General features: G+C 41.8%; 1 protein-coding gene across 17 annotated transcripts in view; it reads right to left on the bottom strand.

The window, feature by feature from the left end:
- DTNA (dystrobrevin alpha) overlaps nucleotides 1-25,409 on the bottom strand; it is a 693,791-nt gene that overhangs the window by 373,485 nt on the left and 294,897 nt on the right. For all 17 annotated transcript variants that reach the window (XM_086965704.1, XM_086965706.1, XM_086965705.1 and 14 more), the window contains exon 4: nucleotides 17,516-17,729. In XM_086965704.1, the coding sequence (XP_086821830.1) occupies nucleotides 17,516-17,729 (214 nt within the window). The remainder of the gene's footprint in view (nucleotides 1-17,515; nucleotides 17,730-25,409) is intronic.

The following is a 25,409-nucleotide window of genomic DNA, read 5'->3' as shown; positions in this document are numbered from 1 at the left end:
TCTGAAGTCCAAAGGCTCAGCAGGTGCAATACTCCTCTTATCCATTCCAAGTTCAGCAGTTTTAAGAGGCCTGGAAGGTAGGGGTGCCACTTTTATGTCAATTGTGAGTTTGTGAGTGGGGAAGACTGCATAGCCAATGGGGCTAAATTCCTATGGGGCAATTCTACCCCTTCTGACATCCTTTCCTGTGAGGCTGGCAATGAACAATCCCACTGTGAATCTCTTGGCCCAAATCCTAAATGTTGGAATCCTTCTTCCCGGTGTAAGAGCTATAAGCACACCTATGAGGTGTGTCCAGTATAATTAGCCGCCCCTCCTGGAGAACTCTGGAACTGGTTTTCCCCTTTTGGAGGAAATGGCAGCCTATCTACCTACACAAAGGTGCGGTCAAGCTAAAGTGTCTCACATTTGCCTCTCAGAGTCGGTAGTCCTTTTGAACCTGGGCCATCTGGGGCCACCGCCCTTCAGTCATCCTGTCAGGAGGTCCCACCTCCTTCCTCCAGCAGACTGCGTGTTCCCCTTTGTGGGAATGCTTCATACCTTCTAGCACAGGGCAGCAGTGCTTCATACCTTCTAGCACAGGGCAGCAGGCTGTGTTCGGTGTCAACTGCTGCAGTTAATCTGCAACAGCTACCACAATTTTAGGGCAAGAAAGTGGTGACTTTTTAAAGTCACCTTATTAATAAAAATAAAAGATACTTTAAATCCGACTTCAGCTCTGAGTTGGCTTTAATGTAACACATAATTTAATACCTTTAAGTACAATGTTTGGCAGTCCCAAATGGAAGTTAGTGTGGACTGATGTAACTCCATGTTAGTCAACGGGACTACCAGCCTTGCTACAATAAAAACGACAAAGTCAAGTTTTCACTATCAGGATATGTCAAACACGAAAGGAACATGTCCTTCTTTTTAATATTTAGAACCCTGCCTTGTGGGCTGGGAAGGCCTTCTCTAGGGGAGACTTACGCATACTAAAAAGGAAGGTTTTTACTTGGCAAAAGGGTTTATGTTTTCACTAGGTCACTGTAGTGGTGGCACGATTAGTTCTGCAGTCCACTAGTGACATTTAACCTACGGGCCCTGGGTACATTTTGTACCATCTACTAGGGATTTATAGGTAAATTAACTATGCCAAACAGGGATTAGCCAATTGCACATACACATTGGATGGGTCAAAACACATGTACAGTGGTCTGGTCAGCAGGACCCATAGTCGAAAAACCAGCAGCATCAGTCAAAGAATTTCGGCGGGATCAAACAAAAAGAGGCACTTTCTTACAAGGTGTCAATGAACAGTGTGAAGCCATTAAGAGCAACAGAAAGGGGTGAAAAGACAAATGAAGGTGAAACAAGCGAAAATAAGAAGAGACAAAAAAAATTAGAAGAGACTGAAAAGAGTTAAACTGTAAGCCAAAGAGGTGTATACGAGAGAGTAGGAGGGAAAGAGAAAGAGGGAAAAGGTCGGAAAGAATAGAATGGATTGCTTTCGCCATTTTATTTTTAAATGGACCATACTGGGCACATGCCTGTCCATCCACCCCCTTTCACACCATGAGTAGGGTCAGGTCTCTGTGTTTGTATAGCCAGCGCTCGGCCTTTGAGGTCTAAAGTTGATTGACAAATGTGCATGTAAATTGCAGCAGATGGATCTGAAGAAATTGATAGCAGCAAGACTGCATGATTTAACACCATGCGTAAGAACAGTGACAGCAGGTCTCTGAATGACAGCAGCAGAACTTTTAGGATGCTGATGCGGTATAACACCTAAGTGAGAAAGGTGTCAGGACTTACATATTCATTCATTCATTTATCCACCTACACATTCCTCTCAGTCATTTAAGTCCTAGCTGCATAGATCTGTCTGCAACATACAAGTGAGTGATGAAAGCTGGTACTGGTCTGCTCTGCTGAATCTGCTCTACAGAGAAGGAACATTGCGTTTGCTGCCTTCTCTGAGAGAAGTAGACTTACTTCGCTACTGCTATACCTATCCTATGAACAATGGGATCTTACACTGTTTCTGGCCAAGATGTGCCTGTTGTATGATGAAGGGTTCTTTCCACTCCTGTTGCCCCATCGTATGGAAAAAACAAAGGATGTATTGAGTGCACTTGCAAAACATGCCCTATGAATCAGGGATTGTTTCACAATATTTGATATGATATCCCAAGACCTGTAGTCCTGAGAAAGGCACCTGATCTCAGAGAGGCAATGTCTGAGTGCCGAAATATGGTGAAGGAAAAGAGAAGCAGGTTTCAATGTGTGGCCCTCATGTTTTTAATCTTGTAAGAGGGAGATAGTAAAAAACATTTTTAGTTCACTGATACATACAATATAAATCTAAGTTTAACAAAGGAAAACATAAATGTGGACTTGAGAGGCGTACCCTCACCCGAACTAAGGTATCCATAACTAGGAAATAAAAAAAACTGTGAACACTAGTGCTCTTAGATGCTTCCCAGTGCTTGATGTGAAAGGTGAGAGCTCATCATTTATATTGAGTACATGAATATATGGTAATTGTATAAGTGGTTTGGCTGTTTCTTCCGCGACTGTTGTAGTTCCTATATTTTGATGTCTGTTTGCAGAGCGTACAACAGCCCTGTAACTCCTCTTTCTCCCTCTTCTGTGTGTTAGTTGTCTGTATTTTACCTGTTCTGTATATGTGAGAGAACTGTTTGATGTTCCTTCTGCTTCGGTGTCCTCTCTTTTACTTATTCTGTGTGTAAGGGAAGGCAGCACTGCTGCTGCCCCTGTTGCTTTTTATGACAAACGCTTTGCATTGCAGTGCTTGTTTCGAATCATGATGTGAATGAAAGTACAAACCATCACAAAATATGTGAGCAGAATTTACTTTAAGTTTTATTCGTGAAACACGCACTTTTTTTGAACTAGATCAGATGACTTTGTAAAAATGTAACGTAGCTATAAAGTGGCTTAATGTCATGCGTAATACCTCAGAACTATTCTAGTATTATAGCCAACAGTACTTTGCAGGGTGGGGTTCGGAACCCATAATGGCAGCATTGAAAGGATAATGACAAGCCCATAATGCCACATGCTACTGGATGAAAGAACAGCAAAGGTGGATGATATTATATGCAGGGCCATTGGAATTATGGTTGCCAATATTATGTAACTAAAAGAGGAAATGATGTGGCATAACGTGGCACAATGGGGAGAAGTATTATTTTGCCATTTTAGCAAATATTTAAAGTTTCAGACAAAGTTGCACCACATTTGTACCAGTTTAACACCTGAATGCTGCACTCAGCAATGGAAAGGTGACTGGTTACAGCGCCTTTTGTTTAATAACGTTTGAGCTAGAATTTCTCTTTTGTGAAATAATCAAATTATGAAGCAGATGCTGCATTATGCGGCAAATGAGTAAAATCCATGATTATGTGGAAAATGCTGCAGTAAACAGACATAATCAAAGCCACTGGGATAATATATGTCACAGTGCCAACTGACAGACGAGTGAAAAGTAAAATAACATTGTGTCCCTGACTTTTTGCTTTTTTCTTGTAAACAATTAAGGGTTAAACAGCCCAATTGGTGAGAGATCGGAGCTAGCCATTCACACGCAGATGTGAGCATTTCATCAATAATTGGCTAACACAGATGGGCGTCATAGGTAAAAAAAAAAGTGTCATGCTTATAAGACAAGTATCAGAGCAATGCAAGCAGCATCCACTGACTAAAGTGACTGAAAAGACACTGAAAATACAAACTACGAGCTGGCACCCCTCTTCCTGAGCCTCGAGATTGGTGTAAATGGAGCGCCTGGAAGAGGCCCTGCTTGGACCAGTGCAGCACGTGCTGCCCCGTGAGGTCCTGCAATGTGTCAGATCCCCACACGAGTTTTGATACTTAGGCATGCATTTGGCAAGTCATTAAACATTGCAAGGCGGGCAATGAAAAGCTCTTCCACTCGAAAGGATAATTTAATTAAGCGGAAAACCGTTAATTTGAAAGTCATGAGACGGGGAATCAAACACATACATGCCAGATTGCTTCAAATGGGATGTCTTCAGAGGCTCTAAAGATTACATTATAAACGCGGAATTGCAGAAAAGCTATTTAACAAGAATGGAAGATTTCTGCGGCATTGCGGTGATCTTAAATAGCACAGCGAGGAGCCGGAAATTATTTTTTTGTATTTATTGCAGCAAGCATATCTTTTGGAGATACAGATTTTTGTTTACAAAGCAATATTTATGAAAGCATCAACATGGACAATTATTTACAAATATTCATGGTCCAGTTTTAAGACTGCATTCCTCATGAGACACTAACAGTTCAAGGAAGGCCTCTCTATTCCCCTATGAGTGGTAAACTCAGGAAGAAATACCTGGGTGACAGACCGCCCCTCATTGGCCTATTTTGTAAGTACTGGTGGGTGAGCCAAGAAATGAACAGGGAGAGCCGAGCCGAGGGTCTAATTGGGCCCCAAGAGCCCACGTACTTGCCGAGTCCTGAAAACGTATGGCACGTAAAATGTGCAACACACACCATATAAACACACGATGAAAACTCCAATTCAAATAAGTGTATTTCTTTACCATAAAGAAGTGTTTCAACTTCGTACATCAAATTATATCACTGCATTGAGGCATTTACTAAAGGCGAATTTTAAAACATGAATTAAAAAATATCCATGTCTCCCATCCCTCACTGTGACAACAAAGCCCTTAGTGAATTAAGAGGCAAGTCAGAAGTCACGTGTTTTTAATTCTTTTTTTTTAACTTAAGAATCAGTCATGAACAGAAGACATCGTTGCAATCTCATTGCAATAAACAGAAATAATGCAAAATCATAGAAACATCAGGATAGGCCGCTATATAAATTAATACGAAAAAAAGGGCTAGAGAAAGAGAGGAGAAAGAGAGAAGAAAGAAAGAAAGAAATAGACCAATTACAGAACAATACAATCCATCACTAAGTCAAACAGGCCCAGACACATCGAAAAAGTTTAAAAGCTTTAGGGCCTCTGGCCTTAGAGATGGCCAATTCAAATTCATATTTCGATAATTCTCGCCTCAGCGCCTACTCTAATCATGGGTCCCACGCTGCAACTCTGGGCAATAGCTTGCTTAATCTCCACAACGGCCCCTACAACACTGGGATGCCTGGCTTCACCTTGGGGAGAGCCAGGAAGGGTTCCACAGCGTTATACAGCGCCGGAACGCCCCGTTGGGGCAGCTGTGCGCTTCACAAAATACAGTACATTTACAAAATACAGTACATTTACATATATGACATGGGAGGAGAGGAGCTTATCCAATACCTAGCTATATACAGCCAAGTGGTACTTATTATGATTGACATCAGTGATGTTTGCCCGGGGTTAGAATCTTTTCTGGGAGCCAACATAATCTCATTGATGTATAGCTGAAAATGGCGTCCAAGGTGGAACATGGACCCCTACCAAAAGTCCCGCAGCGCAGGGCACCTAACAAACATATGAACACTATCTGCCGCGGGCAATCCGCACCTAGAACAATGAGTCTGGTCAGAAACATGGCTTGAAGTCCATTTGGAGATTCTTTCAGGGGTGTAGTGGGGCAGACAGATGGTCTTAAACTGCTGAAGCTTTCAGCTGACAGAGTGTACAGAGTGATCAATACTTTCTAAGGTGCAGAGTTCAGCACCCTACTCCATTAAGAGGCCAGTAGCGAGCAGTCATTAGTACTGTAAGCACTGAAGATCTGAGATAATGCTCTGATCAAAGCCTTGCCAGGTGCCCTGTATAGATAGGACGGAATATCAGGGCTGGCTTTAGCACTGTGCAACAATGTTTGTTGGTGCCCCCCCATAGACTCCCTCACTACCACCCTTCAACAGTGCCCCCTCAAGTCTCCATAACTACACTCTCTCAGATGTATTTAAATAGTTATATAGCGCCTCCTATACCAGTGTAGGGTGTCAGAGCACTTTACATCACACACACATTACACAGAGACAATCAATCATCGGTGTGTAAATCAGTGGATAGGAAATGTTACATACGCCAGAAGACTACCAGGTGAGTCGCATGTCCTCCCTACTGGTACACAGTATAGTTTAAGAGTGCTTGGTCTGGAGAAGCACATACTTCGAATTTAAAACATAACCCCATGGTTTGGAGTTACATTTAATAATAAGGTTTTTTTTACCGAAATGAACACTCTTTGAAACATTAGAATAATGAAAGACAGAGATAAAACGTATAATGCTATAATCTATACTTTGCAGTTTGCATGCAGCTCTTTGACAGTTATTAGCTCACTGTTCCATGTTAGGATTGTAACAACTACACTACTAGTAACAAAAGGATCTGTCTGACAAAAGCACTGACCCATTTAAACTATATGCACATTGAGATCTGCATGGTACACATTATTTGCAGCAGGCATATTAACCCTCTGTGATACCATAAAATGAGTTAAAACTTGCACTCGACGAAACTCCTTCTCTCTCCAGGAAGAACGTTAATCACCGTAGTTATCTTGAAAGTTTTATTGTTATATGAACATTGGAGGAGGCCAGCAATGCAACAGCAGGTGCTTTTAAAACTATAAAATACTTCCAAACAGGGCGCCCCCTCGAAGAGTCAGCACCCGGTGCGGTGGCACCGGTCGCACTGCCCTAGAGATGGCCCTGCAGAATATCCACATCTTCCAAAATTATCCTGTCTTTACACCCACATAGAAAGAAATCACGCATTGCAAGTGCTTGAATAAAATGATAGGGAAGGTTAAACGAGATGTGAAAAGAAGAAAATGAACAATGCCCATAACTGTCAAACAGCTGCCTAGCAGTCTTCACCCCTAGAGTTGCCCAGGCTTTACCTATTGTACCATGGAAGATAGAGGGAAATTTCAGGCTCCCCCAAAGTTGATTATATGTTGTTATTTTTTTTGTTTTATATAGCGCAAACTCGACCTGAAGATATCCGGTATTAGAGCGCTTACATGAGCACCAGTTTTGTTACAGATGGACACATTCATTTTTGCTAGGCACGAGGAGATGAAGTGATTTGCCCAGAATCACAGGATGTTGAGAGTCGTTGTCGAGACTCAAACCTGGTTCCCCAGCTTCGAGGTCGACCGCTCTAGCCGCAAGAGTGTGCAGGGTAGGTAAGGAGTAATTGGAACAGTTTCCTTCCAGATACGGATGATGTCTTTAGTAATTTTAAATCTGATCCTCTTGTAGTAGTTGAGATCGGAAAGACTATGAAAAAAAAAATCATCTGATCCCAATGTAGACGGGTCCGGGTCTTGACCTGTAGGCACATTTCTGATATGGCCTCCAAAGGCTGCCCAAAAATAGAGCTTATAATCAGGAAGCTGACACTCCAAACCCCCCCTCACCCCACCCTCTGCCCCGGTTGTATGGGAGTTTCAAAAAACCAATAGCTCATCTGGTCCTCTTATTGCCCCATAGGAAGCTGCCAGTAGCACACTCGGGTGTTTAAAGAATTAGTATGGGACCCGAAGTGGTATTGCTCGAAAAAGGTATAAGAATTTTGGTAAAACATTCATTTTTATGTTGCTGCCGTGACAAGAGGGGTTCATAGTTTAATTGAAAGATGCAGTCCATTTTGCTGTGAAGCCTAACTCTTAGGTAGGTAGCAGTTGAATCTGTCCCCAGGATTGGATCCTCTGACTGAAAGTTAGGTAGGATGCGGCGGCTAATCAGCTGCTTTTGGCTGCAAATTTTACATTGCTAGGCGACTTAAACCTGCACCTAGATGACCCCCTAGACACTCCAGCTACTAATCTTCGACTCAATCTCCAAGCCATCAATTTGTTGCAAAAAGGTGTCCACCCAACACACAATAAAGGCCATCTTCTAGACCATATTTTCAGTAACCTGGACAGTCTCACTGTGGAAATTCCTAGGCCTTTGCCTTGGACCGATCATTACTTAGTACCTTTTACATGGCCGATTAATACTCCCCCTAGGTCTCAAAATAAGAATAAGCACCAGGGCAGGAAATGGGCTTCATTGCCTCTGTCTGATTGGGAATTGGCACTTAAGAAGCGTGCACCCTCCAAATCCATGAATCCCAGTATAGCTACGGCTAACTATGAGAACTGGATCACGGATACTTTGGACCAGGTCCTCCCTAAAAAATCTCTACAGTCCATTAAGCGATGCAAAGTGGCCCCATGGTACACCCCCACCCTGAGATCCATGAAACAATTGTGTCGCAAGCTGGAGAGAGCCTGGAGGCGAGAATACTCACAATCTAAGAAATCTGAGTACAGAGCTGCGATTAAATTATATAAGAGAGAAATGAAAAGCGCACAAATTCAATTTTATGACTCTAAAATCAAGTCAGCTGCTAACTCGCCTAGAGAAATATTTAAAATAGCTAAGTCACTAATCTCCCCGCCCCCTGAGTGCGTCTCCCCTACTGGGGCACTAGCCCGTTGCAACAATTTGGCAACTTTTTTCTCTCAAAAAATTTTGACCATCTACTCCTCCTTTCCCACCGATACAGAGAAACGGGACATCACTGATGACCTTAAAGTGAACACTCCAGTCCACAGTTCGCTTGAGGAGTTCCCTCTTCTTGATCCAACAGCATTGAAGAAAATTTTCTCGAAAGTCACCTCAGGATCTCCTAACGATCCTGCACCTCCTCAGACCCTCCTTAAGGCCAGCGAGGCAATATGTCCTGTCATCATAGATGTCCTAAATTCATCTATTGTTTCCAGCATGGTTCCAGCCCAGTGGAAATGTGCAATGGTAAGGGCCCTTCTAAAAAAACCTTCGTTAGACCAGAACAACCTGGCTAACTTCCGCCCCATCTCCCTTCTCCCTTGGATGAGTAAGTTGCTGGAGAGGCACATCAATAACATCTTGGTAGAGTATCTGGAGTCCAACAACCTACTCTGTGCCTCCCAGACAGGATTCCGCCCTCAACATGGCACCGAAACTGCTCTACTTGCAGTAACGGAAGAAACAAGATCTGTGCTGGACCACGGAGGGAAGGCAGCCATTATATTATTAGACCTTAGTGCCGCGTTCGACACGGTTAACCATGCCACACTATTACATCGTCTCAAAGGCATGGGCGTGTCGGGCGCGGCCCTGAAATGGCTGACCTCCTTCCTGGATGAGCGCTTCTTCCAGGTGTTTGAGGGCGAGGTAACATCCTCGAAACACCCTCTGAGCTGTGGGGTTCCTCAGGGCTCGGCCCTGAGCCCCACGCTCTTTAATGTCTACATGAGTCCTCTGGCAGGGATAGTACAGCCCTTCGGTGTGCGTATTGTCACCTACGCGGATGATACCCAACTTGTGGTCTCTCTGGATCACACGGAGGGTTCATCCAACACCTTAGGGCCCTGTCTAGAGGCAGTAGCCAAGTGGATGCACTCCTCCTGTCTCAGACTCAACGGGGAGAAGACGGAGATTATGCTACTGGGCAATTCCGCACCTACCATTCTGGCCCCCATCTGGCCCGCCTGTCTGGGGGTTCCCCCCCTGCCAAAACCCCACATCAAAAGCCTCGGAGTCTGGCTGGATAAATCATTGGATTTTTCTGTGCAGGCTACCAAAACTGCTTCCATCTGCATTGGTCTGTTGAGAATGCTCCGGAAGATTCTCCCATTGCTTCCTTTCCAGGCGAGGAGGATCATGGTTCAGGCCCTGATACTCTCCCGCCTGGACTATGGAAATGCATTATATCTGGGTGCTCCGGTAGCAGTGATCAATAGACTCCAAGTTACGCAGAACTGTGCTGCTCGACTCCTGTTCGGCATTCCCCGGGGCCAATCAGCTAGGAAGGCTTTAAAAGAACTCCACTGGCTCCCAATAGCTGCCAGAATGCATTTTAAAGCTATGTGCATTGTGCACAAAGCCTTTCACCGAACAGGCCCAGCCATCTTGCTCCCTCTGGTTGTACCCTACGTTCCATCGAGAACCCTTCGTTCCAGCACCCTCCATTTTGCCACGACAACTAAAGTCAACAGGGCTCGCTGGGGTGGTCGGGCGTTTTCACACTTAGCAGCGAAGATGTGGAACTCACTCCCCCCAAGCATGCGTGAAGTCAGCAATCTGATGGTCTTTAGGAAGACTTTAAAAACTTACCTGTTTGCCAAATTGTGTTAATCTTGCTATTTGCTTACCACACTTTCAGTTCAAGCGCCGCGAGGCTTTAGGGTATGTGTGCGCTATATAAATATAATTTTTCATTTCATTTCATTTTCATTTTGGTTAGATTTAGTTTATATACGGAGAGAGTTCCGAACTAATAGCACCCTTTGAAACTAGGTCAATGGTTACTTGTGGATCAGGAATAAAGATTGTCATGTCATCAGCATAAGCTGTAATTTTAAGCTCAAAACCGATAGACATCACTGGCTGTATCTGTTGGTTGATTACAAGAGACCTTAAATAGGGTTTGGTATAAAGTGCAAATAAAAGTGGAGAAAGCGGGCACTCATATCGGGTGCCCCTGAGGATCCTAAATGGTAGAAAACTATTTCCACGATGGACCAAGTTACCTGTCGGCTTTCTAAAGAAAGACTGCACTCCCGTCATAAATCTTTTGCCAATACCGAGGGCTCTCATTGTTGCCTAGAAAAAGCCCCATGTGATCCAGTAAAAGGCCTTTGCTGCATCTAACAGGATCATGCCAACCCCTTTACCCAATTATTCCGCCAAGATGAATGCAGCAATTGCCGTGTTTATATGGCTGGCAGTATCCCTATCTGGCGAAAAGCCTTGCTGTTGCGGTGAAACCAGGTACTGGACTAAAAGGGCCAGTCGGAAGGCTAATAAGTTCGCAAAGATCTTAGAGTCACAATTTATCATGAAAATGGGACAATAAAAGCACCTGTCCTCCGTTGGTTTATCTTTCTTTAGAAAAAAAATTATATTAGTAAGGTTCCATGAGGCAGAAATCTCTCTGCCACTATTGATATAGTCCACCAGATGCATAAATTCCAGGGAGAAGAATTTTGATAAATATTTGATAGAATTGATGGTATCTTCCCGACTGTCTTCCCGGACATCGGGACTCTGATAACATCCTCGATCTCGAACGTAGAAAAGTCTACCTGCAGAGCCGAGGCCTGGTATTCGGCCAGACAAGGTAGACCGCTCCCCTGTAAATAGACCTAGAATATTACACAGAGCAACTTCATAGTCTATTTAACTCGGACACTAGAGAGGTTCTTTGTATAGCGCACTACCTAAACTCACCAATTTTAAAGTGCTCTGAAATGCAATAAGGAAACCAAAAGCACAATGAAATAAAATATTTGCCTAAGATTGAAGTTTGGTCAAGCAGGATAGCCAGGAAAAATCAAAAGATTTCTGATTTCATATTGTACCATTCAGCCTCTAGATGGGTATATATTTCCCTATTTTGTTTTACATCATAAGGTTAATGTTTCTTCTTTTATTCTTGGTGCATTAGGTTAGAACGTGGGTGGCAGGCAAAAGCCACATTAAAGTTCAGCTTGTTTTGGGCATTAATTATGGCATCGAGCTGAGCCAGAGCCTGACATCTGTCTCTAGAGCTTGGTTTGAGCCTTCATTGGCTCGCCCACCTTTAATTATAAGCACCATCCATCTGACTCCATCTCCTCACCCCACAGTCTAAGCTGAACTCCTGGAATGCGGTACATGTAAAGCTTAAGATAAGCACAGGTGTATAGTATATGCTGGTGCCCTGAAATGAAACAATATGAGAGTGACAATAGGAGGGTAGTCTCATAAATGGCAGAACTGGGCTGTTTTGAATTGGAGTTTTGTACTTATTGGAGTATTTATATCAAAGAGGTATGACACTCTTTGTATGATTTCCACTGCCCAATTTTTCTGAATGTAAATAATACACTAGGTGATGCCTGGCTAGAGTGAATGGCAGAAGCGCAGGGCCCTTTTCTCTAGCAAAAATCCCAATCCTTAGTTTACCTCACCAAGTAGGTTTACATTCCATTTTTGAAACGCATCTTATCTTAAGCCATAATGTCCCATGCACTTCTGTTGGCACAGAATTTCAAGAACTTATATTAGGTTGTATTTGACTAAAGAGCTATTTAGAAAGCTTGTACAGGAGAAACTCCAAACACAGCACACACATTGTATTTTATTTCTATGTTTTTAGGTCTCGCCTAGCAAACGCAGCACATGCGCTGCTTTGCCTTGGCAAGTCTATTGTTGTGACTTTTGTTAGCGAAGGGAGACAAACCAGTGTGCGCACGGACAGTCGATGTGCAAGCGTATGGCGTCTCCTCTCTGGCTTCATTCAATGCCGCTCGCACATGTGCACATCTCCTGTCCCTCCCTGTCTCCTGTTGGCTGTGCCTGCACGGACAGGAGATGTGCACACGGAGACAGCTTGTTTTTGAATATTGCACTTGGCTTGAGTTGGCAGCCACATAGGAGCAATCGGATGTTTGAGATCTTCTGCTGGGACAAAGGAGGTAAGGTCGGCATTTGGGAGCCCGCGCGCCTATAGTTTGAGAGCCCTGCTGCCCAGTAGAAACAATGATGTGGGAGCCCTGCTTCCGTTGGGAGCCACTGCTGCATCGGGTTCACTCGCAGGCATTGCTGCCGAGCTCAGGTCACCTGAGCGGGGTGAAGTCTGGCAGCGCTAGACGATGCAAGCTGTCCCCGGACCCGCGCATGCACAGCCCTCCTGGAGTTTCGGAGACCACACTATTCCCAGTGCAGCAGACATCATTCTTTGAGCTAAGAATGTAATCTTTGGGCTCGGACGTGCTCACGCTTCACAATGATAAATGAGTCAGACGCAGAATATGGAACAAGGGCTGAAGAAATACAAACCTCTGCAGAAACAATGCAACAATGTCACCCACCCCACCCCTCCTCCTCACTCTCCATACTCCGATCTCACCCTCTCTCTCCATGTATTCATTTCACCTGCCTTATGCTCTCCATTCCCACTTTTGTTTGTCATTTTTCAGTCGCCTGATCTCATTCACAGTCTACAAGTCCTGATCTCACACGCTATCCCCCCGCTGAGCCTCCCTTGCCCTTTACTCTCATTAAGCGATCTTCCTAAGCCTCTCATTTGGCCGACTCTCTCCACCCCACGCCATCTCACCTACTCTCCATCCACAACCTCACCCACTGCCCCATCTCCACCGCACAATCTGGCATTCCCCCACCTTCCCATATCCTGAACTAGCCCGTCCTCCATCCCCATAGCCTCTCACCCATCACCACGCATGCCGCCCTCTCTCACTGTCCGGCCACACATTCTTTAATGACCTCACTCATCATTCCCTCATCCATTCCTTGAGTTCACCCAACAGACCCTCGATCTTTGAGATCACCTACCCCGTCCACCATGCAGGTACACCATTCCAAAGTGCGCTCCACCTTGTCCCACTCTCCATCCCTAATCTAACCCCTCTCTCCATGGGACATATTTCTGAACTTATGCATTCCCCACTATCCATCATGGAGCTCACGCTTCATCCTCACATTCTGCTCTCACGCCCCACATCCCAGAGAACACTCGTCAGCTCACACACTCCGTTTCTCAGCCCCCACCCTCCCCTTGTTCTATGTCTTCCTAGGAGCCCATTATGAGTTTCCCACAGCATTTCGGGTAACCATGAGTCGTCTAATATTTCTGTACCAAAAATTACGGGGTCTTGAAACTCCCGATCTGGTTTTACTGGGTGTGAATCCAAACTCATTGAGACGAGAAGGAGCTACCGGTAGAGGCACACCCAAGCCCAGACTTCCACTCTCATCTCCATCCCCCACTCTCTGGGCGCCCCATCTTCTCTTCTCTCTCTCACACCTCTCTTTCATTCTCTCACGCAGCCTTCCTGCCACTCTCATATTAGCCCACTTCAGGTCTTCGAGCACAAGTTCTTTCCTTTGCCTTTTAAACGTTTCCATCCCTCAAACCCATGCTCTCCTCTGCTTCTTTGGGTCTCTTCTGTGTACACTCTTTATGCATCTATGGCATATTCTCCCATTTTTCTCTTTCTCACACACTCTTTCTTCTCCTCCATCTACAGCTCATTCACCACTTCGTGCAAAAACTACCTATCCCTCTCTATCTTCTTTGTATCTATTTTTGCAGGTCTCAACCCCATCCATTCACCATGCCACAGAATTCCACTACACAAATCTACTCCCCACCACACAATCCCACTCTACACCATTCTTCAACTAACCATTCCAATTCAACCTACATAATTCCACTCCAAACAAAATTCATCTGGTACACTCTAAACCAAACACATAGGTAAACCACATAGTCATTTACAATACCAATAGCTCTAACTTTCACAAGTGAGAGACCTATTGCATTGCAAAGGCTTGTTTTAGAGTGCATATGAAGTGAAGGTATCATAGCGTACAGTTAATACTGGCAATGGGCGATATCAATTAGAGTGAACTAGAGATAAACATGCGTAAGTACATACTGCTTCAGTCCTCTGGGAAGAGCTGTCAATCTGGACTCAGAGGGACACATGTAAATCATTAAAGAACTCTATTAATCTCTATTAATGTAGTGGTTTCAAGATGTTTCTTAAGATGTAGGACGTTTTGAAGGAGTAAGAGCTGAAGTAGTAGGCTATTCCCCTGAACCTCTGTTTTTCTTGTTGTCTGGGAGTTTGAACAGTGCCACACTTTAAGAGAATGAGTCTCACTGGTAAATGCTGGTGAAATATGTTGTATGTGGGTTGTACTACTATTTCTAAGTGTGCCTAAGCATGAATAATTGAAGGTTACACACCGTCCTTATTTATTTGACTAGAAGTCCCAGGATGGTGCTTATGGATGATCTGGCATGCTGAGCTTTATTTGGGCGCCATGTTACTTGCCCAATTGATTTTCAATGGTTAGTCACAGAAATGGAAATTACTTGTACACTGAATGGCGTGACAATACAAAAATCACATCTTTTGCGACAAAATCATTCTGATTCTTATGGAGGAATCAATACCAGCTTCCATGAGAGTATAGTACAAACCAACACATATATAAATTTGAAGTATGATTAACATACAATTGAAGTGTTGTTAATATACTTAGCTTGAGAAGTACTAGATGTATGTATGTAACTAAAAAGTAGTAGACATTTAACTTCGCTAATTGATCTTTTGGGCATGTACCAAACAACACATTTTTGATGTCCAGAAGGTCATCTCTCACCAATAAAGCGACAGAAACATGCAACTTTCTTAATTGGGTGCGGAGTAGCGCTCAGTGCACAAGTCAAAGGGTACACGTGGGTAGGCGGTCTCCCCTTCCAAGAAGTTGGGCCCGGCAGAAATATGATGGTCTCGTCCTGGTGTAATTTTCAGACACATTCAGCAGTGTCTGCTCGTATCTGCGTTCATTCCAAGCAGCAAAGTGCAGGTGGGGGGGCTGATATTTTAAATTCCATCTAAGCCCAAAACAAAGGCCAAAGTTAAAGGGCCATCAGGCCTCCTTTTGATTAAGTATCCTGGCTCGGAGCCAACTGGAACCAAACACTAACTGCAAATGCTATGGAGGGGAAACAAAGGCTCACAGCTTGTTATTATTTCACAGGTACTGAAGAAAGGCAGGCTTTTGACTTTGATCAGTTCCTGTATAGAAGACATATGTATGCACTTTAAGAATGTCAGATGTGTTTGCCTTTCTCAGTATTTACACAGCTAACAATTTAAATACCATTATTTTTATTTATTTCTTTTATAGTGCTATTTAGCCTAATCCAGGGTGTCAGGGCGCTGTACATCATATGTACCCATTATACATTGACAATAAATTATGTGTGTAAATCAATGAAAAGGGAATGTTATAAGCCACTGAGGGTTAGAAGGTGTTGGAGATGCATGTCCTTCACAGCCCACGGTGCTATATTAGAAGGATTTACATTTATGAACTACAGGTAACAAAATGATCTGTGAGAGCCCACTTACCCATCAACATAAAATAAAAATCTGTCATCTGTGTGTCACATGATGTGCTTTGCAGGCGACATATTAACCCTCTATGCTACTTTGATTCAAAACTGAGACTGGACAATACAGAGGTCTCTCCAGCAAGAACATTGCTTTCAGAGTTATATTACCATTATTCTTATTCCCTGAGATTTACTGGGAACACAAAGATCTATGCAGCTGGTGTGTTAACCCCAAAAGATATTATATAATGCAGATTTTGTATCAATTAAGCAGTTCAGATTTACTGCCACGTTTCTCCTTGTACCCAATTTTTTTGTGGTAGAGTTAAAAAAAATTAATGTAGAAGTTGGAGCCCAGATTTTGCGTTGGGGTTGCGTCACATTTCTGGCACAACTCCGACATAAAAATGTATTTGTAAAATATTGTAATGCGCTCAAATGTACTCATGATAGACTAGCTAAACATATGTGGGAGGTCTTAAAATTTGATGTCACTAATTGTGATGTCACTTCCTGTGAGATCATAGGTTGTGATTCTACTTTCTGTGATGCCTAATGTGATGTCACGCACCATGTCACTTGCATACTCCCTAACTTGGTTAGGTACCCCACTTCTTTTTTTTAGGACTTGTGCCCTACATTCCACATTATGTTTTGATCTCAGAATTGTATTTTGCACCTGTGTATGATGATACTATTCTTTTTAGCACCTCCATTAAAGGAACTTATATTTGTGATTCGAAAATAGACCTTGTGTAGTGATACCCCCGGGGTGATAAGCTGTGCTATATAAATATTGATTGATATTATAACAGAGTGATCATGTGCTTATGTCATTTTCGTGCATATATACACACACACACTCATCATTTAGTATTTCTTTCATACAAAAGATGTTTTGTGCCTTTTAGTCACTTACGAATTGATGAAAAAATAAAATGTTCTCAAAACGGGTGTCCCAAAACACAAACAATGAATGTTTTTTTTTCCAAAAGTTTTGAATTTTACAAAGAAAATGACCAGTCACTGACATCACGGTTGGGACAATAAATTTTGAAAAGACTGCATTGACCTTTTCTGACAATAAAGCACTGGGCATAAGGCACAGGGTCAAGACTGATTTGCATATGGTCATGTCTGAACTGGGGTGGCGTGGTGAGCAAAATAACGATGGATTAAACCCAGATCTGTGACTGGGGGAGAATGTTTTGCCATTGTGCAACATTCCGTCCATCACCTTGTGTGTTTTAATAAAGCACTGGGGTCTTTTAATACTGTCCGTTCCCTTACAACTGGGGCTTTCTAGAATAGCACTCAACTTTTCAAACAAAGTGACTACAATTGTATTTCCAATCCAGAGTTTAGTTATTGTAGGTACTTTATCCAAACTATTCGTGTGGGATGCAGAGGTATCGTGCATTACAACTGCATTCATAGAAGGTTCCTAAACCTCCGATACTCTAAACTCCCCTGGAACCTGTACAGCACATAATGTAATGCTCTGTGCGGGTCACATTTCATATTTATTAGGTAGATGCATGGTTATATATGATGTTCCGTCCAAAGAATATTCATAATTTCTTGCTATCAGAACAATTCTAAATAAATGAATAAGATAAACCTACGGGTCATAGGCTGCCAGCAGGAAGTTAAGCAATAGGCTGATGGACTGATCCACGTTGATCTGGTGTGTGGTTGGCATCCGCTTGTTGAGCTGGTAGAAGATGGTGGATAGCACAGCTTCCAGGCGAGCCACATTCAGCTCTACATTTGGGTCAAGGTTGTTCAACGCGTTTTCTCTGAGTGCTTCAATGACATTCCATATATCCACCAAGTGCACTGTGTACAAAACACAAATTATTAGCTTCAAACTAAACATGTGACATTTAAAAGGGTGGTATAGATCACAGGGTATATGTCAATATGTAGCTGACTTTGCATATTACAGTAAGCTGAAAACCAAAAAAGCTATCTTGACACACCACCAACAGATGTTTGAGACAATGAAGTGATACTTAGGCTAGATATATGTGCACCATCAGACCACAGGACATGCCTTAAGAGCTTGTTGTGGATTGTAGTCCAGTGTGGACCACTCCCTCACCCAGACACTTGGAGAGAAATCTGTAAAAGAACTGTAGGAAGTGAGCTATAAAGGTGGGTCAGAAATCCATCATGCGTAGGGGATCTCCTAAGTGTCGGAATATCATTTTGTAACGTGTTACGGAAGTCTACTGCAAGCGTAGTTGTTTTGAACAGGCAGGCTTTGCACATGTTGCAGGATGAACTGGGTTATTGGGATTAGGTGGGCAGTTAACGAGTCTGAAGGACCTCTCAATCAGGAACGGAGGACTAGTGGGTAGGGGATGGAAAAGTAGCACTGATAGGCCTGTGATTATGAAGAGAACTGATAGGTCCTGTAGCGAAGGTGAGGCCCAGTTCATCCAGGAGGTATCAGAATTAGGTTAGAAAAGGGCTTTAGGACAGGAAGGATGGCTAGTATATGATGATGAGGTGTGCCACTAGGGATATGAGGAGTTAGTAAACAAACAGGTGAGTACCACAGGTAATGTGAGGAGGAAAAGAGATCAGAGTTTTAATGCATGAGTAAGCTGATGAGTGTAGTTTTGAATGGAAATGCACCTATAATGTAGCAGTTGTAAGCACAGAACTGTCACAATAAAACCACCTACTGAACACAGCACTTGTCTTTCGTGATGACTGCCCTCTCGCTTAATGACTTATTCAAGCAATGTAGGTTTTTGTCAAGAGAGTCAACACATGAAAATGCCACTGACAGCCTAATAGTTCACGAATCACAAACAAGGATTATGAATAGAACTAAACACAACGGTATGGGTGAAAAGAAAAGCACAGAGAAAAGTATCAATGCCTGGATTTAGGCGCAATGGATTTGGACATTCCCAGTGTCGCCGGTCTGGATTACGCACAGGAGAAATTGCTGCCCAAATTGAGGCACGGAAGGAAACGTTTTTCGCTCGAAATAAGGGGATTGTGCAGAATTGCACATGAAAATTCCCTGGGTGACTATACTTCATTCTTATATTGTTAGATCCTACATTGGAACGAGAGAATTTGTGCTTTAATCCAGGCCTGATTAAATTGATACACGATAAATTATAGAATACTTTGAATTTTGGAGTATAATACTGGCCTCCCTTGTGCTGGGCCATTTATTATCCGTTTGAGATATATACTTTTGAAATTGGGAGACCATAGCTCGTTGGTTAGCGATACAGAGATAAAAAATTAGCAATTTGCGTGGTCCACACACAGTTAATTTATGAGCCCGGATGATGTCCATTCCGGACGAAACGCGTCGGCTGTAATGATCTTTGTATATTTCTTGGCTTTGGATTGATTTTGAATTGATTACTTGGATGCAACGGAACCATTGTCACTAACACTTGATGAACTATGCTACAATAAAAAACTGTGGAAATCACCATTTGAACCTGAGAAATTATTGCAGAAAAAAAGGTGCTCCTTCTGTTCTAACTTTGATTGGCAGGATTATGAATAGTAAATGACTTCTATATTTCAGCATGTAGATAGCATCACATCACTGGCGCCTCTCCTTTGGCTTCTTATATCAGGTTTCACTGTGACAGTACCAATGTATGGTACACTGGAGAGCTCCTTGTTAAACAAGAATCGTGTTTCATACTTTTTGAATTTTGGACAATAAATGTATTTAGTATTTTCAATATTGTACAGTTCTGATTACAGAAAATAAAGCATGCTTACATATGTTAAAGGTTTATCATTAAATTCCCAGGTGGATATAAAAGGCAACCATAAATCAATACTGGATCTACTTATGGTATAAAACAAATTACGACTAACATCAGTAACATCACAACATGCCTATTTACAGTACAGTTTTGTATTGCAATACGAAACTAAGAAGGTATATTCCACTTTACATAGAACAATACAGGTGGCTGGTAAGTGACTGCGGGGTTTAAAGGTAGATCAACCTAATAGTGATTTCAGGTACAATTATGGGGCAAATAGGAAGAGATAAGTTTTATGAACGTAAGAAAAGAGGTTGGGGTGGAGATCTATTTTGGCAAGAAATGAGTTCTCTGGTGAATCAGTTGTAGTGCCCGTAAATGACTAGTTCTATGTTGTGTGGCTCAGAATCTCAGTTTTTAATTGGACAGTGTTCTTGCTTCAAGTACACATTGGCTGCCTGAGATAACCAGCAGACTGGGGAGGTGTGCTGGACATCTTTTGTGAATCGCTTTATGGACTAGGCAGTAGATCTTGAACTTGATTATTCCTCTTTGGGAAGTTCATGCAACAGTCTAAGTAATATGAAGGTATGATCATGTATCCTAGTGGAAGGCAGGAGTCTTGTAGTTGATTGGAAAATTGCTTTGACAGAAGCAAATTGTGCCCGACTTACTTACACCAGAAAAGTGCACCCAAAGTTCAGACAAGATACGGTTGAGGCATGAACTGCTGTTTTTATTTGGGATTGAGCAAATTTGATCAAATTTGGGATGATGGAAAGCAAAGTGCCACACATGAAGCACATGCACTATTGACATGAACAAAGGTGAAATCTTGAGTTTCTTTAGTATGTGGCGGAACATGCTCTCTAGGGGTTATCAGGAGGAGTGCAGTGTTTTGAAGGGCTCAAGTCAAAAAGGTGTTCTGCATCCATTGCTGAATAAATAATCAACATGGTTGGAGGATGTGGAAGATGTAATGTAATAATGATACTTTTTAGATATAAGTGTGTATCATTAGTATAGTGATGATTGGACGTGGTATGTAACCAGGATTTCAAGTTTTTACTTCAATTATCATTGTCAACAATGACATCAATGATGGAATAATAAGATCATAGGGTGGAGCTAATATCCAAAGATGAATTGATCTAGGAACACGATTACTGGGTCCAGATAGAGTAAAATAATTAAGAGAAGAATTAGTCATACTTTCTTGGAAGGGCTCTTGAGAACAAGAGGATGAATTTGAATAGAGACGGAGAAGTGATCAGCCCAGGCACTGTATACTGGCAGTAAATAAAGGACCGCTAAAGAGTCAGTGATGAAAAGAACAATCATTTAGCCTTGATTGTGTGTGAGCAAGATGAAAAGCTAATGCAACTTGAGGGATTCAGTATACTGGTAAATTGACTAATGGTTGCACTTGTCAACGTCCATCAATATTAAAGCTTCCCAGGTGGATATCGTAAGAACAGAGCCTTTGATTTATTGGGAAGTATTTTGAAATGTGGTCCATGAAACTAGAACCTGAGAACGGCGCACCTCTAGGGAACCAGGAACCACAATGCAATGTATGCTTTTGCTGTTTGAAGGCTACATTTCCTCTAGCAAAAATGGCATTTATGCCATTTGTCACCTTTGTGTGCCTATTTCTGGTGACAAAGGAAAGCTGCTGCCTACTATGGCCTTAATGAAGTACGTAACCTTTGAATGTACATGAACTGAAAAAGAACAGTGAGTAAACACACTTTCCATTGTTCGTTTACATGTTTCTCTCTACGTACATGCCACTTTCAGTCAGGTAAGTGAGTGTTGAGTGAACGCATATGCTTTATGAACAAACACATTGCCTTCGTTGTAAAACAGCCTGAAGCCCTCGCTCTGCTCATTCCCACACTTTGCCTCTTTTGATGATGCCCAGGCGGAATCTGCTCCAGTCCAGCCTTTTCTCTGGATGTAAATGGGAGATACTGCTTTTGGTGCTGGATTACCCTGTTCAATTTTAGAATCAGATCTCTAAAACTTTTTACTTGTGCTGTTCACACTCGTGCCTTGCATTCAGTATCCTGAAGGCAAGCTCATACAGGCTGTTGTCTTTCCATAGACAACAAGCATTGCCAAATCCAATATGTCTGGTGTTGGCAGTCAGACTTAAGGTGGAATTGTTTTGTTCTGTCAGCGTTTTTGCAAAATGATATTGTTTGGAAGCTGCTGGCCCCTCATCAAATCTAAAAATAAATAAAAAAATGTTGGTCTTAAAAAAAGTACACATTACCATAGTACTCCCTGGCACTGAATGGAACTAATTTGTACATGGATGTGCTCCTTGTGAAAGGCCAGGACGCGTAATTCACAGTGAAGTCACTTAATGGCTATAGTGGGCTCATATGTTGCCCTTGAGGCATGCTGGATTAGGTGGAAAAATATGTGAATGACAGAATCATAGACTAATGGATGAAGTCTGGCTGAAATCCCCTATAAATAACTATGTTATATGTACTTTTAGTAAAAATTAAAAGGTGGTGTCTAACACATACATCGAAAAGGAAATTGGCTTGGCATTAGCTGCCAGCCTCTTGCCTTAGAGAAAGATGGCAAGGAAGAAAGAAGTAAAGCAAGAAGGAAAGAATGAGGGAAGGAAGGAAGAAAAGAAATACAGAAAGAAAGGAAAGAAAAGAAAGAAAGAAAGGAAAGAAAAGAAAAAAAGAAAAGAAAGAAAGAAAGGAAAGAAAGAAAAGAAAGAAAAGGAAGGAAGAAAGAAAGGACTGTAATGAAGGCAGGTAGGAAAAAAGGCAGCAAGTCAGGCCAAAAAGAAGAAAGGAGGGCAAAAAAAGGAGGAAGGAAGGAAAGAAAGAAAGAAAAAGAAAATGCAGCAAAAAAGAACGAAAGAAGGAAATGAGGCATAAAATAAGGAAAAAAGAAAGAAGAAAGGAAAGAAAGCAAAAAAGATGGAAAGAAAAAAGGAAGGCAATAAAGAAAGAAAGAAGGGAAAAAAGGACGAATATAAAAAAGAAATGTAAAAAAGAAGAAAAGAAGGAAAAAGAAAGAAAAAGGGAAAGAAGCAAAGAAAGAAGTACAGAAATATGGAACAAATTAAAAAAAGAAGGTAAGAAGGAAAGAAAGAGAAAGGCAAACAAGAAAGATAAAATAAAGAAAGAAGGCATAAAAGAAAGAAAGAAGGAATACAAAAGGCAAAACAAGAAAAAAGGAAAGAAGTAAAAAAACAAAGAAATAAGAAATTAAGGAAAGAAGGAAAGAAATGAAAAGAGGAAAGAAGGCAAAAAAAGAAAGAAGAAACAAAGGAAAGAAAGAAGGAAAAAAAGAAAGGACACAAATTACGAAAGAAAGAAGGCACAAAGATAAAATAGAGCACAAAGAAAGAAAGAAAGAATTCAGGGAAAAAGAATGAAAAAATGCAGGAAATAAAGAAAGAAAGAATGCAGGTAAGAAGTTAAGAAAAGTACGGCAAAAGAAGGCAAAAAGAAAGAAGGAAGGGAGCAAAAAAGGAAGAAGGATAAAAGAAAGAATGCAGGAAAAAAAGGAAAGGGAAAACTAAAAGACAAAAAAGGAGGAAAAAAAGAAAGAAAACGGGGAAGACAGAAAAAGAAAGGATAGTAGGAAAAAAGAAAGAAGGAAGAAAAAGGGAAATCAGGCAAAAAAGAAGGAGAGAAAGACGGCAATCAGTAGAAAAGAAAGAAGGAAAGATGGCAAAAAAGAAAGAAGGAAAGGAAAAAAGAAACAATGGAAGAAAAATGCAAAGAGAAAGAAGGGAAGAAGATGAAAAGTGGGTCCACAGTAAAAAATGTTGGCATCTAAAGCCCAAATTAGACCCCACTTATGTGTAAATAAAAGTGTTACATGTGTGCTGAAAATTAACACATTAAAGTTTGGTTTCCTTCCTGGGCAAAGTTAATTAAAACACCATTGGTGAAACCGAGGCCAGGAACAACAATAAGGTAAGTTATTAATGAAATAGCTGCAGGAAGATTAGCAAAGGCCACCCCAAATGGAATTTACAACAGCACTGGCAGGAGGCAGGAACTGATAAAGCTGGAATGAGCCTTGTGCTCACTTGAAAGGCGTCCTGTTATCGCATTAGGCTCTAAACACAAAGAAAACACTAACATAATTATAAAGTAAAAATAAAAACACTGGCACTGAAAAGACGAATGTTCACCTTGTGAAAGAGCAAAATGCAGTCACTCAAAGTGAAGTTAACCAGTGGCCTAAGTAGGCTGACCTATTGCCCCATGCTGTATGGTGTAGTGGGTGGAAACAAAATGTGAATGACACAAGAACAAACCAATGGTTGAAGAGAGATGGCTGAAAATATATTTTACATACATAAAATCAAAAGGTCTTGATGAATAACAGATCTAATAAATGGAGGCTCAATCAATTTCAGACATTGGAAAAGTAGAAGGAGAGAAGAAGTAGGTGTCCTTCAAGCTAGGTTATTAAGTATGAAGTATATTTCTGTTTATCAAAAAACCTCCCACTAGTGCTAAGGTTTTTAGGTTAGTTAAATGTGTATATTAAAACGTGTGTATAATACCCAAAATGTAAACACAGACTAAATTGCTCAATAGTTCAAGAGTTGCATTAAGGTATCAAAATATAGAACACCTACACAAAATATCCTTATGGACCTCCCTAAATTGCAGGTTTTAAAGGTCAGATCTCCTGTGCAATGCCACACAGTAGAAGGCCATCAAAGCAGGCACTGGAACATATGGCCTGGGATGGGTCTGCAGCTATACACATCTGCCTCGAGGGAGGGAAACGGCAGAGGAGAGGATTCTGCAATATCTCTTGCTAATTGGGGAAATTTCCAGCCTTGCTGATGTACATTTCATTAGAAAAATCAAAATGCTTAAATTTAAAAGTCCCATCATCTATCCATCTTGTTTTGGGAAAGAACAGTACTTGGAAGAGACACCTGAAAGCTTGCTACCACTGGTTACTTTGTTTTTATATCTTTATCTGGAAGGTATATTGGAAGGATGGTTTGATTCTTGTAGTAGTGTTTCTGCAAGTTCCTTTAATATCATAGTATTGGACTGAAAGTCTTTTAGAATTTGCTGGAATATATCTATTGAGATCCATAATTGCTTAGTGCTGCACACATGTATGCTCTTCTAACCACTAAACGGAATGTGTCAACAAATATATTCACTCATTTCTGGCTCCACGAACAGTCATTTGCAAATAGGGCAATGAAGGGAAAGGGGTCAAATAGCCTAGGTAAAATAATAACATATGTAAATAACTAAACATTATGATAAATAGAAAGTAATCTCAAACATTCCATTGATCTTAAATTCCTCCCAAAACAATCCCAAAAGAAAATATGGTGCGAGTTAAAGTGAGGAGGGGGTGAAATGTTGTGCCTGCACTATTTTACCCTCTCCCGCAGTGTTAGTCGGGAAGAAAAGTGAGCAGCCATCTTGGGGGTTAAATATCAAAACCTCAAAGGTTCGCTCTAGTTTTATGGACTTACAGATCTATGAAGAGTTCATACACTATAAAAACACCATCATATTGCACATGTGCAGTGGCTGTGCGCAGTGGGTGTGCTGCTGACCGGTCTAAGGGAAGCCCAACTGTGCCTGAACAAGCCCAGGGATTATAGCCTTTTCCCAGCAAGTTCAGAACATCATCGGGTCTACTCGGCAGCCGAGTTTCGAGAATGGATGTCGCCTATCTCCAGTAAGTGCTGGCCTAATCTGTATTTATTCAAGCAGGAGCCATGTGGTGC

The sequence above is a fragment of the Lissotriton vulgaris genome, chromosome 4_1 (genome assembly GCF_964263255.1).
Source record: "Lissotriton vulgaris chromosome 4_1, aLisVul1.2, whole genome shotgun sequence".
Lineage (NCBI taxonomy): Eukaryota > Metazoa > Chordata > Amphibia > Caudata > Salamandridae > Lissotriton > Lissotriton vulgaris.
This window is presented reverse-complemented; position numbering and strand designations above follow the sequence as displayed.